General features: G+C 46.1%; 4 protein-coding genes and 1 non-coding gene across 5 annotated transcripts; 2 read left to right on the forward strand and 3 right to left on the reverse strand.

Moving 5' to 3' along the window:
• Positions 1-62: 62 nt before the first annotated feature.
• Positions 63-3,173, forward strand: BJ212DRAFT_1449933 (uncharacterized protein; the record flags this gene model as incomplete). Its single annotated transcript, XM_041338778.1, has 14 exons — positions 63-227; positions 291-430; positions 494-634; positions 728-1,141; positions 1,229-1,291; positions 1,474-1,546; positions 1,666-1,731; positions 1,777-1,902; positions 1,953-2,007; positions 2,054-2,477; positions 2,529-2,683; positions 2,743-2,892; positions 2,943-3,063; positions 3,116-3,173. The coding sequence occupies 14 exons, from the start codon at positions 63-65 to the stop codon at positions 3,171-3,173; spliced, it is 2,151 nt and encodes a 716-aa protein (XP_041186456.1).
• A 5,151-nt stretch (positions 3,174-8,324) lies between these two features.
• Positions 8,325-8,570, reverse strand: BJ212DRAFT_1221433 (uncharacterized protein; the record flags this gene model as incomplete). The annotated part of the gene is made up of 1 exon (XM_041329388.1): positions 8,325-8,570. A coding segment is annotated over one exon (246 nt), but the record flags the coding sequence as incomplete, so codon positions are not given.
• A 4,085-nt stretch (positions 8,571-12,655) lies between these two features.
• Positions 12,656-13,498, forward strand: BJ212DRAFT_1285313 (uncharacterized protein; the record flags this gene model as incomplete). Its single annotated transcript, XM_041331882.1, has 1 exon — positions 12,656-13,498. One exon carries the CDS (start codon positions 12,656-12,658, stop codon positions 13,496-13,498), a length of 843 nt encoding a protein of 280 aa, XP_041186458.1.
• A 5,426-nt stretch (positions 13,499-18,924) lies between these two features.
• BJ212DRAFT_t131 lies at positions 18,925-19,035 on the reverse strand. Its single transcript has one exon. It is a non-coding gene; the product is annotated as a tRNA-Leu (tRNA).
• Positions 19,036-20,049: 1,014 nt separating this feature from the next.
• BJ212DRAFT_1285359 (uncharacterized protein) lies at positions 20,050-21,357 on the reverse strand (the record flags this gene model as incomplete). Its single annotated transcript, XM_041331883.1, has 1 exon — positions 20,050-21,357. One exon carries the CDS (start codon positions 21,355-21,357, stop codon positions 20,050-20,052), a length of 1,308 nt encoding a protein of 435 aa, XP_041186459.1.
• Between the last annotated feature and the right edge of the window lie 1,493 nt (positions 21,358-22,850).

A 22,850-nucleotide genomic window follows, 5' to 3' on the forward strand; every position in this document is an offset into this window, starting at 1 on the left:
ATGCCACTCTCTTCGGCACGACGACCCAGCTACTGTTCTCAATCGACTTCAAGTTCTTCACCATGCCGCTTAGAATCATTCGTACGAAAAAGCTAGGGATTGACATTGACCCTTTGCAAGCAGCAATCGCTACAACGGTTTTCGCCAGGGATCTCATGGCAACCATGCAGTTTCCTCCAGCCACTGCCGCTGTCTCAGCTTTGCTACTCATCTTGCAAACTATCCAGGCGAGTGGACGCTTGAAATATACATGTCTGCGCGTGTTTCGACCTGTGTTCGCCTTCATGTAGAGCATTCAAGTTAACAAGTCTGGTTGTGATCGCTTGGCGCGTCGCGCTGCACAAATACTAATCGACATCAATGAACAAATGCGTGGACGATACCATGAAGCTCCAGAGGCGCTTCTCAGGAATTTGGACAGGTTTGAAAGGTACACCTGGCTATTATGTGCAAAACAACTCTTGACCGACCATTTATTCTCAATTCTTGACAGCATCCTGATTTCTATCCATCAGTTCATGAGAAAGTTGGCCGATTCAAAATGGAGCGATAGGTTCCTCCGTAAGTCGTCAATTGACGACGCTCTGGTCGAGTACATGCGCATGCTTGACGAGGCAGCGCAGGCTTTTCAGGTGTGCGTGGTGTTTGAATATAGGTTCCAATTACTGAAGAGCCCTACGAAGCTCGCTACTCTCATCAATATACACCTCGCTGTGAGCTCACTGAGAGGGAATGCTGCTTCGGACGCAACTGCTGACAGTGAAAGAGCCATCAATACTACGCCTCCACCCACCTATCATGAGGTTCTGAACGGACCAGATTCAATTGCCATAGAGATACAAAGCCCAGGAATCGTTGATGCAGCGGAGTGCATAGTTGCTGAATCCGATCCTCTGGCGGTAGCAGGAGGGGAATCCTTGTCACCGCCCGAAAAAAGATTTATGGATCATTATCTCCCCGTGGAATTGTCATCACCGACCCTAGAGGATGATCATGGGGTCAGCAATAAATTCTATTTTTTTTTGGCTTGCTCATGCGTGTTGTACCAACCTAGTTTCGACGATACCACCAGTCGGAGGTTATCTTACGTGGCCGGTCTCGACTGCAGGATGGATGGTGGGCTGGTGCGACGGAAGTCCAGGTACAAGGGCAACGAGCCTTGATCAAGAAATATGACGATGGCAAGGACCATGCATACTCTGTAATGCAGCCATGTTCGCATCTACAGGGTGTTGCTCAAATTGTGTTTTCAGAAATGGCTGCGAGACGTCAAGGTGCTGCAGAATCTGTAGTATGTCACACGAAACACTTTGATTTCATCTAGTCTCATTTTCTAGTCACCCCAATTTACCTCAGATGCTTGGATTTTCGGATGAATGAGCCCCAACTCCTTTTATCTTGCTGGCGAATGGTATTCATCCCGTCAGGCATTCGCGATGTGATATCTAATACAACAGCAGTTCAGACACAGAGTCCTCAAGCTCTAGTTCGCGAGGTGCTACGTTCGTCAAGTCTAGGGACCTCGATAGAGCTGTTGTTGCGTTTTGTAAGGTCTTTCTTTTGGCTAGGTGATCAGCATTTGATATATCGAGATACAGTATCGCGACCTTGCTGTGAGTGATCCACCACATATATGTCGCTATTCTTTTGTTGATAGCTGTCTAGGACACGGCGATGTATGTTCAGAGGCAACTCAACCTGGATGAGAACAAGGTTCAAGATTTCATCGAGGTATGTCGCCTGATCTGTCTTGCAATTGATATTTATGGTCTGCAGGCTTCCTCATTGCGAGTCGATTCTCTCAAAACTCTTGTTGTTGGCCTGCCTCCTCCTCGGAATGGCGAGTGGTATACGGCACGGAACTACGGGTTAGCGCATACATTGTTGGATGCGTGTTTGCGAGTAGGCATCGCTTTCATGTGCTTTGAGCTTCATATTAAGGAGCGTGCAAGATGTTGCCAAACAACGGGCGGGTCACTTACTCATATGATAGAGGGGACGAATTTGGTATGAATTCAGGCTCGTGATGAATTGCTCGCTCATATCATTGCAGTGACAGAAGAGATGCAAAAGAAAGTCAACCACCTCGTCACTTTGGCACGAGCCCTACTTCCCGGCGGAAGACAAATCCCCGTACTCCCAACACAGTTAGAAGCATTGATCGAAGAAACGGATTCTGAGATCCCTTCGCTGACTCTGCGACAAATACGAAACCTCACTTGGAATGCTGAAGGCACCCATGGTCATTCCTGGTATGAGAGGAACGTGCCGGCTGATAAGTTTTCTGTTGGTGATATCGGATACATTCCGGTTGGGGGAGACTTCGGATCGTTCGTTCTTCTCAGCAACATCATCAAAGACGGAAAGGCTGTGCTCAGCCTATCTCAGCGGTCGCATGGCGAGCACTGGTGCTGGGACCATGTTCCGATACACAGGCAACCTCTCCAAGCTTACGAGTTGCCTGGAGCTGTTGTAGGGTGAGAATTTTTACGATCTGATGGGAATTATGATGATGACACCGTGACAAGATGGCCTGTCGCAGTGCCCCCATACAGTCAGATTGATGTCGTGGTGGTGCATGAGGCCTATCTTTCTTGTGTCAGGGATGCGTGGCAATATCTATTGAAGAACGGAAAGGGCCATGCGGCCGATAGTGGCATTAGGCCGGAGGATCTGATTCTTGGTTGGCCTTTCCTCGATCTTGCATGACCTTGCGATGTCATTGCTCACCCATTATTACAGTAACCCACGTTGGAACACATCAAGACTTTTATGTCAGGGATTTTCGATCAAAACCTTTTATGACACAAACACATGCAGCAAATCCCCGGTTTGCTGCGAATCAGTTCCATCACCAACATAGGCATGGTTTTACCAGCCACCAGGCTTGGGGTTCCAGAATCACAGCGTTCCGTTCAACCAACCTGCCCTTCCTGCAATAGTTTATCTATTAACTTCATTGGATGCTGATCACGAACCGCATTGGTCACCATCCCCAGTGTGTCTGCCAAATGGTGTATCGCGTCAACCTCTGGCGCAACATTTCACGACGAAGATTGGATGGTGGGTAAATTTTCTTGGATTAGTAAAGTTGGGCTGACCTTGGGCGATACAGGAAAACCGGGTTTTTGAACTATGTTCAACTTCATGCTGAGGACTTCGCTGGCACCTGATGCTTGGAGATTGAAGTTCTCCTGTCACATCCAGACATGAGAACTTCTCCGGCACTTGCAGAATCGACACCTGCACCACTGGTGAAAACTTTGGTTTCGCATGTGCGCCATCATGTGGTATTCAGATGTACGCATGTGTTCCTTCCTATTGTGGTTCGCAAAAGTGGTACTCATTCCTTGAGGACTCAAAGAGCTCGAGTCAACGTAACCATGATGCCCTCTTTAATTATGGACACAATGTGTAGATGCACAAATTTGATAGCGATATGAACAGGTATATAGACAGCAATGTTATCGATTGAGATATCGCATTCCAATGCATTGGAATGGCCCATGCAATCGTGGGAATGATATGTTGATATCAATAAGATACAATAATGATTATCGAATATTCTAATGGATTGGAACACCACATGATGTCATGGGACCAACATCTCAACGACAATTGCAATGTCACACCATTGCAATGGCCCTAGGAAATTTTCAACAATTATAGATGGTGCCACTCAGGCAGACTTATACACCATGGATGAGTCAAGTGGTGAAAACAGGCTGGTCAATCTCAGAGAAATTTGGCAGGCAAAGTGAGGAGTTTAAGCCAGGCTGGTCATAAGCCTAACAGTATACTTGGACATGTCCATCGGAAACCTACAACCTACTGTACAGCAATGTATCACAAATGAATCATAACTGTAGACAACAATACATCAATATTTCAGGTACAGGTGAGCCCAAGAATATGTAAGGCTGTGTTGAATCTTGGATCAATCAACAAATCAAGATGGGCAAAGAAATTGATGGATGACACAAAAATAGGAGTGCCAAGAATTGCAACCCCAAGCAAACATGGACCCATCAATAGGGTGTTTAAATCTTGCAAGTCTGAAAACTTTAGATCATATTCTTGAATCCCAAAGATGACTTACTGAACCATGCAGGCCCTTCAATAGTGAATACAAAGGATGCCAAAAACAGGTTGAAGATGAAGGAGAGAACATGAACAGGACCAGGTGGTATGTCTTTGGCAGTTTCCTGGGTTGTAGGAATAACTGAGATCATGAAAGCTAGGTTCCATGTCAAGATCATGATGAACAATCTTGTGACTGAATTATAGTCCTTTGATGCAAGATACATGGTAAGAGCAATGGCGATGCACCAAACAAGAATAACAGCCTGAGCCACAGTGCCTACAATTACAGGCATGATGAGTTTGTTAGATGAGTTGCAGCAGATGTTTAAGGGGTCAACTTGTCAAGTACTGTGTTGGTATATCATAACGATGTCACAGGTGGATGACATACTATTTATGGCAATTCTGACTCACGTGTGTGTGCTTTGCTCAGATTGTTAGTAGGATTCAAGCTACATTTCAACTGCTCTGCTGCCCACTTGTTTCCCTGTGTCCAGATCTCAACAGTTCATCACACTCTCACAACTGAACGTGCTCTGCCAGGCTAACAAGTCGGCACTTCATGTATGTGACACCTCCATTAAAAAATCTCCTTATGCTCAACATTTCCAGCTTGATATTACACAGTGTCCTGTCCACCGACATTCACCTGCTTATCGGATACCTCAATGTTTTTTCAATGGAATCCTGCCAGATATTTCTTGAGTACTTTTACTGTTAGTATCACTTTGTTCTTATTCTTCAACTTTGTGTTTCCAGTTCTCTGCAAAAAACAGCCCCCACTTCTTCATTGCTTATTCCACCACAGCCCCTCCAATGCCCATGATATGTCACTGTCCTCCCTTCTCAAGCCCTTTTGAAGTGGTGTGGACAAAGTAGTGATGGCACCAAGTTGCGAAGGCACAGCCAAGTTGTTGAGGTTCCATATGTGAAGGGCAAACATGTATGTTTTTTCTCCCCTCCATTGCCCAACCCCACTTAATATCACATAGAGAAACACTTCAGCAAGGGAGGTTGCATTAGTGAAGCAGAAGCAGAAAATGAAAGTGTTGTACTCCAAGAACTCTACTGCAGGCAGCTCATGGCCTCCAAGCCCAATGTCACACAACAATCTGGCACAACAACTCAGACTCAGCCATCTTTGCAACCACAGCCTGTGATGCTCAGACAGGCTAGACTCTGGACTCGCTTCTGGCTCCTCACTGGTTGTCTGTCTCCTGAATACCAGGATGGTCATCATTCATTTGCGATTGCCTCATCCCCTATGGTGATTTCTCTTGTGCCTCTAGAATATCACACCTCTCTTCCATGAGGCCTGAGGTCTACCTCTCTGCTATGTTTCGGGATTGATATTTGCTTACTTCTCCATTTGTATTTATCGCAAACTGATCTTACTTTGGGGTATTTGTGAGCAATAGTGCATTAGACATCTGCGATGGATATGGCATATTCTCTAACTTTGATGTAGCATCGCAGGAACAGACTTGGCTAATTCACACCCTCACCTGGGGCTGTCAGCATTGTGTGATAGATGTCTATGTAATCGCTCTGCCCATCCAACAGCGATCACATCTTGATGGCATGCAGAGTATCCATTCATTCAATCCTGTTGCTTCAGACATCTCATCCTGCTTGTGTTTCCTATACTTACTCATGGCAGGCATCAAAAAGTCTGCTGTTGTATTCATCATTGCTGAAAAGGTGAGAGGTTTGAAGGTGACAGAGCAGACAAATGTCAAAATGCAGGAACATTCTTTTTTTATGTAAGCATGCAACATGTTGCCTAACTGATCATTTCTTTGCATGTCAGCTCCAGTGAATTTCGAGTTCCCTGCATTCTGGAGGACGTGAGAAAAGTCATCAGAGATGATCCTGCCCTTCTAGACCCCGACAGGTATCTTTGTGACCAGATGAAGGCATTGTTTCTCCATCCTTTCCTGAGGCCTCGCTTGAAACTAGGGCAGAACAAGCTTGACACACTCATGATGGATTAATTGATGTCATTGGAATGAACAACAAGCAGGCACTAGATCTAGATGTGTGAGAGGATACTGTCATATCCCACAATCCGGACCCACGTTCCATCATATTCCCATGCCTTCCGAGCCTACATCCGGACCCCACTTCATATCCAACTCATCCCCAGATCCCCTTCCACTGTGTGCTCCACACCTCAGCAGGATCAACTCCATTCCAGATTTACCCCTGAGCTCCAGACCATCGGATCTCCACTGTTAGCCTGATCCATACCCCCCTGTCCCATCCACCCTATGCACACTCCATCCAGCAAGACATCTGGACTTCACCTCGTCTTGGATTCCAGACTATATCCACCTTCTTGTATTCTGGTCCTGTATCCACCTTGTCTTCCAGATCCCCAGATCTCCGGACCTCCAGATATTAATGCTGGACCTATTCCCACCCTCTGTCCGATATCCTGCACCTATCCCCATTTAGACATCTCTACCTTTCTGGCTTTCGGTTACCTCTTCTTCCGTCTTGCTTATTGATCCTTGTACAAGTCTTTATCTCCAAGTTCATTTACTTATGTTCCATCTTACTTACTAATGTGTTTCCACATGCTTGTACATAGCCTTGCTCCTTTGCTTACTGATCCCCTCAGATGTTGTCCAGTATATAACCCCTGTAGATACTCCTGTAGTTCCTCAGTTTGAATATCAACTTAGACTTGCCCAATCCTCTCTCGGACTTTGGTCCACCTAAGTCTGTCCTACCCATCAGGCCTAGGGATTGATTCCCTAGGCTGGAGCTCCACCTTTCCAGCACTTACCCTCTTTCCGGACTTAGGTCCAATCCCTGTCTCTCCAACTCTACCTTAGGGTAGTCTACCTCTGTTTGTTTCTACATCGGACTCCATCCGATGTAGCCCCTATTCCTTCCGGACCTCCAGACTTCTTGTCCCTTGTACCTCCAGGCATCCTGTCCTTTGGATGTTCCGCCCTCTGAACCCTTGGACATCCTATCCTCCTGTCCTTCAGACATCCTGCCCTCTGTACCTTTGGACATCCTGTCCTTCATACCTCTGGACATCCTGTCCTTTTGTCCTCCATCATCCTGCCCTCCTGCCCTCCTGTCCTCCTGTCCTCCTGTCCTCCAGACCTTCGGACCTCCTATCCTTCCATCCTATTTCCTGTAGAAGTATTACCTTGCAGTGGGAACTCTCCTGAACACTTCTTGCATTCCTCCGGACATTTCCCGCGCTCCTCTGGAAGTCCTCTAGCACTCCACCAGAGTAGCCAGCCTCCAGAAGTCTTCCAGACTTCATTGGACCATCATTGGACCTCATATGAAATGAAGGGCACATACTCAGGTAAGGGGCATAGCATATGAGCTGAGGCCAAGCCCCTCTGAGTCAGTCTCTCTCTCCTTTGAGCATGGTTCTTAACAGATACAAACATGTTGATTGGGTTTTTGTCATTACAAGTAAAAAGGTAACAGGCCTCCTGCTCCCAAAGAGTGACCTGTCCACCAAAGCACAATGTCTGTGTACCTCCTGGGAAGTATGTGTTAAGGTCGTACTCAAAGGGTAACTGGATCTGAAGGGCTTTGGCCTCAGCTCATGTGCTGTGCCTCTTATTTCAGGAAGGCAAGCCTAGTGCATCCGGAAGGTCGGACGAGTAGCATAACGGATCCGGATGACTTCCGGATGAGGGATAAGTATCGTATGGCTAATCCAAATGAGTCCAGACTAGAAACTAATGGTAGTGGACTGTCGGGGACAGAGGCGGATATGGATAGACTATAGGAATCAATCCTAAGTCTCGGAGGGTGACAAGAGTAGAGGTACTCAAGTCCGGAGGACAGGAATGAGCAGAACTAAGATGATATTTGAACTGAGGTACTACAGAAAGTTACAGGAGGTTATATACTATAGGTATCTAACGGAATGATCAATCAGCAGAGTCCAAGGCTATGTATGAAGCATGTGGATAGTCTATTGGTAAGTAGAAATGGATCACAAATCATGAAACAGAAATGAAACATAGGTAGCGGATAAGGGAGCAGGACAGATATACAGATAACTGAAATACCGGAGTTAGGGGGTTACTGAAAAGAGACAAGCACTGGTTGTGGATTTGGATGAGTTGTGGACCAGACCAGACGAGTGGACAGATTGAATGATGAGATGTTGGAGGGAGATAAGATGTGGATAGCATTGGAGATAAGATGTGGATCTGAGATAAGGGTCGAATCTGAGATCCAGATATGCAGATATGACAGTATGCTAGAGCATGCACTACTAGAGGTACTACCTGGATGGCACCTGCTGACAGTGAACCAAAGTATGAGTGGACATAGTAAAAATTGTTGAAATGGAGCCTTGAGGTGATGAAGGACTGCAGACTCACACTGATGGAGAAATAGAGAGTCAAGCCCAAGCGTGAGAAATAGATGAGGGTGGATGGTAATCGCTCTTTTGAAGTTAGATATTTTGCATAGTTTAATGGTCCTACAAGGACTAGGAAATTTGAATATTGTGGTACAGTCAGTTATAATCGCTTGGATTGATACAGTGGTAGGACATACCCAAATACCACAAGCAAGCTCCCCAAACTGTGCAAGAGTACTGATTGGAAGGTGAAAAACAAGAAGTTATGCATACCTAGATGCAAAAGAAAATTCCTCAGAAAGCCTTGAGTTCAGATGGCTTGAATTGAATGGGAGGTAGCAGTGCATCTGCAAGTGGAAGGCTTTTCAAGTAAAGATGTTGAAGGACATTGGGGATTGGGCTGTAATGTATGGTCATCAAATATGCATGCAGAGAGACAAAATCAGTTCAATGTGCCTTGAATCAGAGAAGATCCAGTGTAAGCATGTATAAGTGCAAATCAGCTGCCTCTCTGATCACGACTGCAGGTCAATGAGAGTCAATTTGCCAAATAGAGCATCCAGACAACACCCAGGTTGATGGCCAGTGAAAATGGATGAGATATAATTGTAGTGTCAGCATCAATAGTGTCTTGCACAATTGAAAGTAAATGGCAGAAAGCACATAAAGTTGCTATGTGTTAAATTGAGCACCTGTCATATTCCATATGCCAGACATAGATCCCATCATATTCCCACGCTTTCCGGACCTGTTTCCGGACCCCATATCCAACTCATTCCTGGATCCCCTATCCTGTCCACCCTATGCACATTCCGTCCAGCAAGACATCCGGACTTTACCTCCTCTCGGATTCCGGACTACATCCACCACCTCACATATCTCAGTCCTGTTTCTGCCCTGCCTTCTGGATCCCCAGATCTCCGGACCTCCAGATATTAACTGTACTATCTCCAGACCTATTCCCACCCTCCATCCGAGATCCTGTGCCTATCCCCATTTAGGCATCTCCACCTTTCTGGTTCTCGGTTATCTCTGTTTCCGTCTTGCTGATTGATCCTTGTACTAGTTTCATCTCCGAGTTCATTTAGTTATGTTCCGTCTTACTTACCAATGTGTTTCTGCATGCTCGTACATAGCCTTACTCCTTTGCTTACTGATCCTATTGGATAGCCTCTAGTATATAACCCCTGTACAACTACAGTATAGTCCTCAGTCTGAATATCATCTTAGATCCTGTTCTACTTGCCAATCATCTTCTGGACTTCAGTCCATCTGAGTCTTGTCCTTTTCCATAAGGCCTAGGGAAGGATTCCCTAGGCTGGAATTCTGGACCTTCAGATTTGTCCCCTATGTCTCTGTCCCAAGTCTAGGGATTGCTTCCCTAGGCTGAAGTCTTGCCTTTCCAGCACTTACCCTCTTTCCGGACTTAGGTCCACTTCCTGTCTCTCTGACTCTACCTTAGGGTAGTCTACCTCTGTTTGCTTCTACATCAGATGAAGTCCGATGTAGCCCCTATTCCTCCCAGACCTCCAGACCTCCTGTCCTCTGTACCTCCAGACATCCTGTCCCTCATACCTCTGGGTATCCTGTCCTTCGGACGTTCCGCCCTCCATACCTCCGGACACCCTGTCCTCCTGTCCTCTGGACCTCCTATCCTTCCATCCTGTTTTCCTGTAGAAGTATTACCTTGCAGTGGGAACTCTCCTGAGCATTTCCTGCATTCCTCCGGAACTCTCCTGCGCTCTTCTGGATGTTTCCCACGCTCCTCTGGAAGTCCTCCTGCACTCTCCACCAGAGTAGTCAGCCTCTGGAAGTCCTCTGGACTTCATCGGACCATCATCGGACTTCCTCTGAAATGAAGGGCACATACTCGGGTAAGGGGCACAGTGTACAAGCTGAGGCCAAGCCCCTCTGAGTCAGTCTCTCTCCCCTTTGAGCATGGTTCTTAACAGCACCTTGGGACAAAGGGATGAACAGGGTGAATAAACTGCCATAGTGAGCCATCTGAGCTCACTGACAGCATAGTATGATTGAGTTGAATCTGACCTTCAACATTAATTTAAATTTTCAGATTGACCCCTATGCACATTTATCACACCTATCACAATGACCTCTGAGTCAATCAAGGATGCTTCAGTATGAATTATTATCTTGATCTGGCTTCACCTTCTCCTAGTTATCAATTTCATCTCCATGGAATGGTACCCTTCCTTGGCTGGAAGGGCCAATGCTGCCAGTATGGCAGGAACTTGGCTCTTATATGCTGTCCTAGTGCATATTCCAACTACCCGCAGAATTTGCCTAAAGGATACATGCAGCCTTGGCTTCCTATGCTTGGCCTTCTGCTTTTTGTGGGTGGTAGGCCCACAGAATGATGACAGCCACAAAATGGAGACATGGTCAGGCCACTCAGCCAAAGACCTTGCAAGAAACATTGTCATGTACTATGGTTTTACATTGGCATGGGTACTGGGGTTTATACATATGAGTGTGCATTTAAGTTTCTTGGGGGATTTGATTTGGAAGTGGAACTGTCTGTTCCTGATGGTTTGGTCTCTGGTCAAGGGCTGGTCGAAACAGGTGTCTGATTGTCTCATTGGACCCAGCAAGAATAACAATGTGGAGTTGTTTGCACATTGCTCATTGGTAGGTATTTCATTTGTTATTCATAACAAAGCTAATCATATGTTCAAGCCGCAGGAAGATCCTGATTTGTCACATCATTCAGATGATGAGAAACTGCCCAATTTCAAGGTCTGAGCGCACTGGGCCATCTTGACTGAGTCAGGCTGTACCTGGATATTTACATTTCTATTATATATTCAATTACTTGGTATTTTGTACTGTGATCCTCAGCTGCAAGTCTAGTCTTTCTCCATATTCATTCATAATCAAATACTAGTTCAACATCCCTTGCAGCCTCATCGTGGGCCTGAATTCCCTCTACTCAAAGTGTAACTTCAATGAGTCATGTTATCTTCTAACTTCTCCATACTTTCAGTTTTCTCCACATCACTGTTCCTTCATACATTGCTACCATGCCAGTCCATCATCACCATCGCATGACAGCACTCTTCTTGCCCATTATTCCATCACACTGACTCTGATACCCACGATACACCATCCCAGCCTCACCCTTTCTACTGAGCTCAAACTCTTTCTGGATTACAGTGCAGACAAAGTGATGCAGAGATCTAGTTGCACGAGCATCATTCAGCCATAGTTGGCACTAGCTACCGTGCTGTCCTGTATGCACAGGGCAAACATGTGTGTCCCTGCCTTCCTCCTCACTGGATGTTCGAACTCTACCTGATTTCATACACAGGCATGCTTCACTCTTGCAGACAAGTTGCAATCTGTCAATAACTTGTTTCATTGTTTAGATATAATCATCGGGCAACTGCATTACTATCTGGTTATACTTCTGCCATTACCAACACATTCGCATACATCGGTAGCCATTTCCTAAGCAGATGCTCACCTGCAGCCTTGCTCACTGGAGGTCAACTGAAACCATGCTAGCACACTGGGCCTCTTGCTCACAGTGCAGCTTAGCCTGCTCATCAAAGTTGTTTAATCGCCTATTATTCCACCCCTTGTTCTTTCATCATCAATGCTAGCTTCATAATACCCCCAACTCAAAATGTGTTCTGTGCGGGATATATCTAGTGAGACATTAATTTCCATCACACCATCATGTGGTTCCTAAGGTCTTGTTCCTTGTTCTGTTTGCTACCCTTTTGTGAGCTCTATCTCACTTGTTTTGACAGCAAGGCTGGGTAAATGCACTATGGCATACATGTTTGACTTTGAGGAGGGTGGGGTGGTATGACACAATGATAATTGGGATTGACTGATGTTTTATGTGATTTGGACATTGCTTGCTGGACAGTGTGCTATAGTACAATTCAATATTTATGAATTTTGCACACAAACCACAGCCTCATGGTTGGCATGGGTCTGTAACAAGCCTGACGAGTGCCTATTGCTTGAATGCATTCCACTACCATCAGCATCTAGTGAGCATTCCACCCATCTATTCGATCTCAAGCACTTGAAGCAGCCTTTATGCCCTGCATTCTCTATCACATCTCAGTCTGACTGTTCTATCTGATCATCATTGCTGGACACCCACACTAACCCTTTCTGAATGAATCAGTGTCAGTATTTCCATCTCTTATAACCTTTCTCACTATCTGACCTCATTGGTAGCTCTTGCATATGTCTGAAGGATCTTGGGAAAAGCTTTCCCAGGTCGCTGTCAAGGGTGCTCAATACAACTCTTGTGAGCATCAGCCCCATCCGAAATGTTTGGAAGGGACCAGGGTGGTCCTTCTTAACCACATCTACAAGTCACTGGACAACCAAGGAAAGAACCAACTTATCTGGCTGCATGGCACAGTGGGTGTCAGAAAATCTGCTGTTGCATTCACTGTAGCTGAGAGAATGAGAGGTCTGAAAGTTGTAGAAGGAAGCAAGGAAAGGTGGCTCACAGGAACATTCTTTTTTTCATGCAAGCACATGAAATGCCGCACAACTGGTTATTTCTTCATGACTCTTGTCTACCAGCTTGCAAGCAATTTTTCCAGCATCAGGGAGGACATGAAAAGAACTATCCTCGACAATCCTGCATTGCTAGATCACGACATGTCTCTTTGCAACCAGATGGAGGTGTTATTTCTTCAACCTCTCTGGAAGCTTCAGCTTAGATTGCATGAAGGCCTGCCTTTGACATTTGTTATTGACACCCTTGATGAATGCATCAATGAATGCATCAATGAAGATGCATCTAAAAGTGAGCTCACTGATCTTATCTCCTTGCTTGGTGAAGCACTCTGTGATCCTGATCTGCCTGTCACCCACATCCTGCTCATGAGTCATTCAGAGGAACATATCTGTGTAGCCATGCGCACTGCAGAAATGCACCCATTGTTATGCGAGATACCAGTGAAGACTTCTGGGGAGGGTGTTACTGCCACCATCTCATTGGATGGCATAGATGTTGACAGTGACATGTGTTTTCTTGTGACATTCATTCGCAAAGCTGGGAACTCGCCATCCTGATTTTCCTCAACCATCAGAGGATCAACTTACACAGCTAGTGGGCCAAGTGGGCAGACATTTTATCATGGCTTCTACGATGATGAAATTTATTGATGATCAGCAGAATGATCCCCGCAATCGGCTCCAGCTCATGCTCAAGTTAATGAGTGAACTGCTTCCAGGAACAGAGGTGTACAAGTTGTACGACAGTATCCTTTTGACATGTGCTGACCCAGCACTCACATATCTACACTTGTCTGTTATTGCTGCCCTTGCTGACCCTCTGCCAATAGCACAAATATCGAAACTTCTTGGCCCTTGTGAGGGCAGGGACATTGAAAGTGTATTGGTGCAACTATGATCTGTCATAGATGTTCCTACCAACAGCAATCTCCCCATGAATATCTACCACTCCTCTGTCCATGACCATGTTTCTCACTACTTGAACTCCTCCCTCCATCAAGTACATGACATCACATTGCCACACTCTCTACTCGCTCTTTCCTGTCTCCACTTGATGGTGCACGACCTTCTAGATAACACAGCTCTTCCAGATGTGCTCTCAGAATTGATGAAGCATAGTCAAGTTATGGAATCCCATGAACCTCAGAATTTGAAACATGCATTGGACTTCATCATCCAGCCACTTGAGCCACTGCAAGTGCTTATAAGTCTGTTATGGCTTTGGGGGTATCATAATTCAGAATTACAATTCTGGCTGGATACCCAGGATGGGCGTGCTTGGCTGAAAACTAAAGGAGTGGGAGATTGGGTTCAAACACAGGATGGGCAGGACTGGCTAGCAATGGATAGGTTGAAAGTGGGGTTGTGGACATGGTGAAGAAAGCTCTGGTTGCAGACCAAGAGAGGGAAATGCTAGTCACTCCTCCACCCCTTGAATATATCCCGGCCACTACAGACCTTGCACAATGCCTTAAACCTACCTCCATCACCTCCATCACCTCCATTACCTCCATCACCCTCATCACCTTCATCACCCCACTATACTCTCCCATTGTGGCTGGCTGGCTGGAGATCACAGGTGAGGGAGGGCTACTGCGGACCACAGGGGGGGGGGGGGATGGCTACTGCAGACCTCAGGTACACAAGCCTGGCTGCAAGCCTCAGGCAGGCCACACTGGCTACAGTGGTTGGAGACCCAAGTCAGGAGATACTGGCTGCTGAGCCAGAGTGGGCAAGACTGGCTACTGAGCCAGGAGGCCAAACACTGGCTGCTGACTCAGGGTGGGCAAAACTGGCTTCAGACTCAGGGTGGGTGACAATACTGGTTTCAGGCTGAGGTTGTGCAAGAGAAGCTACAGACACAACATGGGCAAGACTGGCTGCAGACTCCAGAGGGGAGAGAGTGGTTGCAGACCCAGGGAGGCAAATACTGGCTGCAGACTCCAGGTGGGCAAGAGTGGCTGCAGACCCAGGGGGGCAAAGACTGGTTGTAGACTCAGGAAGGCAAAGACTGGTTGCAAACCTCAAGTGTCCGAGAGTGGTTGCAGACACGTGGAGGTAAAGATTGGCTGCAGACCTTGGGCATCCTAGAGTGGTTGCAGACACAGAGAGGAAAAGAATGGCTGTAGACTCTGGGCTGGCAAGAGTGGCTGCAGACTCAGGGAGGCAAAGACTGGTTACAGACCTTAGGCATCTGAGAGTGGTTGGAGATCTGTGGAGGTAAAGACTGGCTGCAGACCTCAGGCATCTGAGAGTGGTTGTGAACACAGGGAGGTAAAGACTGGCTGCAGACCTCTGGCGTCTGAGAGTGGTTACAGACACAGGGAGGTAAAGACTGGCTGCAGACTCTAGACATGCAGGAGTGGTTGCAGACACAGGGAGGTAAAGACTGGACACGGACTCTGGAGGGGTGAGAGTAGCTGCAGACACCAGGAGGGAAAGACTGGCTGCAGACCTATGGAGGAAAAGACTGGTTGCAGACCCTGGGTGGGCATGACTGGTTGCAGATGCCCCAGGGTCAAACATGGCAGTTGACAACTCTTTGGGTGACTATGGAAGAGTTCTTGAGCATGTTGGAATCAACCAAAGAGTTCATCATTATTCCAGATTCACCTCTACAGCCTGCTTTTCAAGTAATCCAGCAGTTCAAGAGCTTGCCAGATTTCTTGATGTTTCTGGCCTTCCTGGCATTTAGGCACCAGGATCATTCGGCCTTTACATCAACATACAACCGTCCTCCACCAGACATGGGGGCCATCCATGCAATGATGGCCTTTATTGATTTTGCAAGCCAAGCATGGAAATGAAGTCAATCAACTTCTGATGCTCTAAAGTATGCATGTCAAAACTGGGCCCTCCATCTCTCTCAAGCTCCGAATCCACCAGACAAGAGGCTTACCTATATACTTGTGTCATTCTGGACTTGTAATCTCCTCTCCTGGGTCGAAAGGCAGTGGTGTTTGAAGGATCTGCACTCTTGCCTCACTATTTTATGTGAAGGGGAGAAATTTGCACAGGTGTGTGTTCCCAATGAAGTTTTTCCAGTCTCATGACCTGAACTGCACGTTGTAGGGAACAAGATTCCTCTAGGCATATATTGCCCATATTACAACTCATGATGATTGGTATAGTGTATGACTCACCATCTATGACTTTCCTGTGAAATGCACCAGAGGTGTGACACTTTCCTGCATTACACGACACATTCCCATGCACGCGCTTAGCGTGCTCTTCCCACACTTGGTTGCACTTTGTCACACAGCATCCTGGAGCATCCATCCATCATCCAACCAGTTCCCTAGTGAGTCCCTTTTGTCTATTTTCATTATCAGACCATATTTAGCATTATATGACACTATATTTTGTCATGGACCCTTACTTTACATCATTTTACATACTTAGAGCACTCCTTGTTCACTTCCAAGCCCTGGGAGTGTGCCTAGGCACAGCTTACCTGTGGCCTAGAAAAGTTTTCATAGACCTACCACTACCACAGAATACAGCAACATCCACCATGTCTAGTAGCATCTAGCAGTTAGAATTTATCATCCTCAGTCAGCATGCATCAGAGTCGTCACCCTAGTCACCAGTAACAGTCCATTATCACCATCAGTCACCATTCAGCAGTCTCAGCACACATCCTCATGCCCACTACCAGTCTTTTATACGTCCACACACAGCACATGCCTTATTCCCACACTTTGCACTCCTACGTGCTCCACATTCCTGTGTGTGTGCTTTCAGCACACTTCACCAGAGTTGACCTGGTGTCACCCAGTGGATCCTTGCTTTCTTTGCTTCCCCTAAGGGTCGAACATATCACCTGGTGCATTTCAACCAACACTTAGAGAGTCAGTAGCTTTTCTCTCACTCCAGAGTGAGAGCCCCTCTTTCTTTCTTTTGCTCTGCAAGCCCAGCAGAGTTGTTGAACCTTCAGCATGCAGGAACATCTTCAAGTTGCAAGGTTATCTCTATCATGAGTCTGAAGCACTTAATGTTACATGACATTCCTCACTATTTTGTCGATGCACATTGATTCTTTTCATGTCTTGACTGTTTATATATATCACCCATCTAACTCAATTATACATTTTCTCTCATCCCAGCAGAGCCTATGCTTCCCTTTGATCAGACAAAATAAAGGCATTGTTTTAGTAGCCGAGTACAACTTAGATTCATAATTTAATGTGTGACCTGGGTGCCACTGTACCACGCTGACCCCTCTATGTTAAAATCAGCCTTGACAAGTTTAAAATTTTGCCTCTTTATTACCAAGTCCAACTCTCCTCACCAAGCTGAAAATGTAAAACTCCTCACTGCAATGGATGACCAGTAATGAATACATTGTGTAGTCCCATGAATTATAACCTAGAACAGGCTCGAGTTCTGGGAACCTTGGTTAGATCATGTCCTGAAGGACTTTACCAGCACCAAACAGGTTGACTTGAATGATTGGCAATGCTTGTATGAAATGAATGTGGTAAGTTGAAGTGAGAAAAAACTGCCAGTGAATGAAGCCAAATAAGAGCCATCAGGGGTTTGCTTGACTCAGAGGAAGACTGGATGTGAGAACTTCTTTTTTGCATGCTAAGTGACGTCTCCAGCAGAACAAAAACTATTGATTGTTAAGAACCATGTTGCTCAAGGGGGAGAGAGACTGACTCAGAGGGGCTTGGCCTCAGCTTGTACGCTGTGCCCCTTACCTGAGTATGTGCCCTTCATTTCGTATGAGGTCCGATGATGGTCCAATGAAGTCCAGAGGACTTCCAGAGGCTGGCTACTCTGCTGGAGAGCGCTAGAGGACTTCTGGAGGAGCGCAGGAGAGTTCCCACTGCAAGGTAATACTTCTACAGGGAACAGGATGGAAGGATAGGAGGTCCAAAGGTCCGGAGGACAGGAGGACAGGAGGACAGGAGGACAGGAGGGCAGGATGATGGAGGACAGAAGGACAGGAGGGCAGGATGACAGAGGACAGAAGGACAGGATGTCCGAAGGACAGGAGGATAGGATGTCTGAGGGTTAGGAGGACAGAATGTCCGAAGGTACGGAGGGTGGAACATCTGAAGGACAGGATGCCTGGAGGTACAAGGGACAGGAGGTCCGGAGGTCTGGAAGGAATAGGGGCTACATTGGATGGAGTCCAATGTAGAAACAAACAGAGGTAGACTACCCTAGGGTAGAGTTGGAGGGACAGGGATTGGACCTAAGTCCGGAAAGAGGGTAAGTGCTGGAAAGGTGGAGCTCCAGCCTAGGGAATCAATCCCTAGGCCTGATGGGTAGGACAGACTTAGGTGGACCAAAGTCCGAGAGAGGATTGGGCAAGTCTAAGTTGATATTAAAACTAAGGAAACTACAGGAGTATCTACAGGGGTTATATACTGGACAACATCTGAGGGGATCAGTAAGCAAAAGAGCAGGGCTATGTACGAGCATGCAGAAACACATTAGTAAGTAAGATGGAACATAAGTAAATGAACTTGGAGATGAAGACTTGTACAAGGATCAATAAGCAAGACGGAAGAAGAGGTAACCGAAAGCCAGAAAGGTAGAGATGTCTAAATGGGGATAGGTGCAGGATATCGGACAGAGGGTGGGAATAGGTCCAGCATTAATATCTGGAGGTCCGGAGATCTGGGGATCTGGAAGACAAGGTGGATACAGGACTGGAATACAAGAAGGTGGATATAGTCTGGAATCCAAGATGAGGTGAAGTCCAGATGTCTTGCTGGGTGGAGTGTGCATAGGGTGGATGGGACAGGGGGGTATGGATCAGGCTAACAGTGGAGATCCGATGGTCTGGAGCTCAGGGGTAAATCTGGAATGGAGTTGATCCTGCTGAGGTGTGGAGCACACAGTGGAAGAGGATCTGGGAATGAGTTGGATATGAAGTGGGGTCTGGATGTAGGCTCAGAAGGCGTGGGAATATGATGGAACGTGGGTCTGGATTGTGGGATATGACATTGATGCTGACAACCAAAAACATTTGAACAGAGTGAGATTTGAACTCATGCCCCCAAAGAGACCAGATGATACACTCATCAAATGAGCTGGTTCTCTCCTTAGTCTGGCACCTTGGACTGCTCGGCCATCTGTCCTAGGCCTGAGCCTTCCTACCATGAAATTTTCACTCTGATACTGACCAAGATCCCCCTCAGCTGTCACCTCCTGTCCAACAATGGTGGCCAACTGAGCTTGCACAACACTTTGCAGGAAACAATGCCCATGATGATGGCGAGTGAGGAGAAGAATGAATGCTTCGAAGACCAGATACTGAGATGAATACCTTTGTGGAATCACTTGCAGGCACATATTGGGCCCATAATTCTAGTGTTGAGTCAATTGACAGTGTCATGGTATAGGCTAACTAATGATTGACACATCGAGAGCTTGTGCCCACAAGGCAAACATGATGAGCAGAAAATCTAGGGATCAAGGCTTGATAATGAAAATCACACTAAAGGTACAACAGAGTCAGATGGTCTTCTACGTGGTCAGGAGAATGAATTCTAACAACTTCCTTTGTCATCTCCTTCCACTTTGCAGTTGCTGGTAGATGACTAGGTGTGTGTATATTCAAGGACAGCAGGAATGTGGTAAATGGGCTTCCCCACAACCTGTTGATGGACCCTCACTTGCCATCTATGTAATAGTCAAGGATGCCTATTGCCCAGTCCATTTCACTGTTACAGTCACATTCACCCCTATTCATTTTCTCCTTACTATCCTTGTATTACATCACGAGCCGCATGATGCTGCCACTAGACCTATCTTTGACTCATACATTGTATTACATCATGACCACCATTGCCATTGCTAGATGACCTATTCTTTCCATCACTTACGCGTCCTTTATCTCTGACTCATATCCATTCCTACACCTGCCCTAAAGCACTTGTGGTTTACTATAAATAGTTCTCTTGTACACTTTAGTTCTGCACTTTAATCTTACTAGGTTTTCACCTGGAACATCTTTCGCTTAGGATCTCCAATCCTAAGTTGTCTGAACTGATATTCAAGTCAAAGACACTCTCTTTGCCTTGTCTTACGACCCTTGCATTTGCAAGGTCTTGACTATAACTTCAGCCATCACTCTTATTGAGCAGCTGTTGTTACGACCATCCTAGTTCATAACACTCGCAAGGCTTTGGGCCAATGTGCCTCACCTTCACCCTAAAGTAATCATGCTTGAATGAAAGACATCTTGAGTCAGACAACTCTTTGCTGATGTCCTCTACTGCAACACGCAGTAGGAGCACCCAAATTTCGAGTCTGTGATTGGTCAAGGCAAAGTGCCTATCTCCAAACTCGTAGGTTGCGGCCAGGTCAACTGCATTGTGAAGTGTTTTGATACATCCTGCAGCATAGGAGTGCGGAGTTTTTGGGAGGGCCATGTTATAGTGGGAACAATGACCGCTCCATAGAAACATGTCCCATTTGTCATATCTCTTTATGACCTCCTCCATGAGATGGAAGAAAGCTCTTTTGCCTTTGCCATATGAGATCATGAGGCTGATATTGAATATTCCAACAAGGGAGTATGTGAGGTCTTCAATACAAGTCGTTCGCCTCCTGGACGCCCACAACATCTTTTCTGGCACTTGGTTGATGCCAGGTGTGAATGATTTAAGATCTTTCATATTGATGTCTGTGAGCATTGATATCTTCTCCATAGTGACTTTGCTGTCTCTGTCATTCATAGAGCTGTGGATGAGAGGGTTCCAGTTTTCTCCATAGAATTTGATTTGTGATGGAGCAATGAGCTCTTGAAGCATCCATCCTCTTTCAAACCAAACATTGACTGCCTTTTCACCACTTGCACCCCTCTCCTGCAGTTGAAGAGCTGCGAGGTTTGCTGTTTCCAAAAGGAGAGCAGTGCATATATGGGAGTTCCTGTACCAGCAAAACATAGAGTGGATGGATTCGTCCAATTCTGAGCTGCTTGTTTTGTCTATGCAGCACATATTGGACCAAGCGAATTCACAGCTGTGAACATCCTTCACTGTATGGCAAAAATTTTGAAGCTTCTTCCATCCTGGCCCATGACCAACAGGAACTTCTGTTGGTTCCTCTGGCATCTGGTGATACAGAGGCTCTTGCTTGCCCAGCAACCATCTATGCAAGAGGATAGCATATTTCAGTTCTTTTTTCATGCACTCTTTGATGCAATCCTCCCTCTCCTCCTCATCTATGATCATCTTTTCAGCAAATTTTGCATGAATGTTGTCAGGGACCCTTTTCTCTTTGAAATGCACCCTGACGAAATCCCTGTCCACAAGTTGAACCCTTATCTTCTCACCACCTTTGGTGATATGAAGTAGACAAATGGGCATCTCATTGGTGATGTATTCATGGAATACTTCTTCTATGAGATCTCTGAGGGGGTCATGGCCATCTGTTGCAGCAACAAAGGCGCTCATTGTATGAACATTGCCTAGTGACTTGAAAGTTGTCTAGGAATATTAGAAAGCAGCAAATGCCATATGCATAACAAAAACTCACGATCGACAACCTCTGATAGTGATGGTGAGTGGGAGGCTCCCTAAATGCTCTGGAAGGAATACAAGAAGTTCTCATCTTTTAAAGGCTTGTGAACCCTGCTATGAATGAACAGACATGAGGACCTGCAGATCCATATTCAGTATATCATCACGTACATCACCCTTCTTCTCCTGCGCCATCAATACAGCAATAAATTGCCTTTGTGAAACCTAAAGAAACTGTATGAGTCTCCTGCACTGCATACAAGATATCGGAACATGCTGATGGTCGTTCAGAATCAAAGCTGACAGTCTAGAACGTTCGCCTTCTAGAACTGGGACACATGATGCAAAGATTACATACCATGCACATTGTCTGCACATGGGGTAAGCGTCTCTGGCTGTGTTGGTTCAGGTAGACATGTGTAGAACTGCAGGATGCAGTTTTTTCACACCATCCATTCTCAGGCAAAAAATAAGCCACCCCCCTTTTATTCAAGTCATTATTCCTCAAGTCGATGCAGCCCACGGATGCAAAGGCAGACCGCTGAGATGTTATCAATGCATGCTTGTGAACATTGAGTTGTACATGTCTGTGAGGGCTTGTGTTTGATGACATCTTTTGCTTGTGACTGCACACTGTTGCAGGAGACAAAAAAAGTCAGACTGATTGATATGCCTATGAAACAAGGGAGACATAGTATTTTACAATAGATCTGCTGGTCCTCCCTATCACCTTGGCACTGGATTTGAATAATTGATGTCAGTATTAATGCCTGGGGAAAGAAACTGGGTGGGCAGTCTAACTGTCCATCCATCTCCTACTCTTCCACCCTTCACTGCTGAAGGTTCAACAACTCTGCTAGGCTTGCAGAGCAAAAGAAAGAAAGGGTGGCTCTACCTCTGGGGTGAGAGGAAGGCTACTGACTCTCTAAGTGTTGGTCGAAGTGTGCCAGGCAATATGTTCCCCTTAGGGGAAGCAAAGAAAGCAAGATCCACTGGGTGACACCAGGTCAACTCTGGTGAAGCGCGCACGTGGGAATGTGGAGCACATAGGAGCATGAAGTGTGGGAATAGGGCGCACACAGTGCGCGAACGTATAAATGACTGGTAGAAGGTGTGAAGGCATGAACTAAGACTGCTGAATGGGCTGGTGATGATAATGGACTTGGGCTGATGACTAGGGCAACAACTCTGATAGATGCTAACTCATGATGGATTCTAACTGCTAGATGACTACTGGATGGTGGTTGGTGTATATCTGTGGTGGTGGTTGGTGTATGAAAACTTTCTAGGCAACAGGTAAGCTGTGCCTAGGCATGCTCCCTGGGGCTCGGAAGCAAACAGGGAGCACTCTAAGTATGTAAATGATGTAAATAAGGGTCCATGATGGAATAATATATCGTATGATACCAGAAATGGTCTGATATGAG

Source organism: Suillus subaureus, assembly GCF_016647635.1.
Source record: "Suillus subaureus strain MN1 chromosome Unknown BJ212scaffold_70, whole genome shotgun sequence".
NCBI classification, from domain to species: Eukaryota; Fungi; Basidiomycota; class Agaricomycetes; order Boletales; family Suillaceae; genus Suillus; species Suillus subaureus.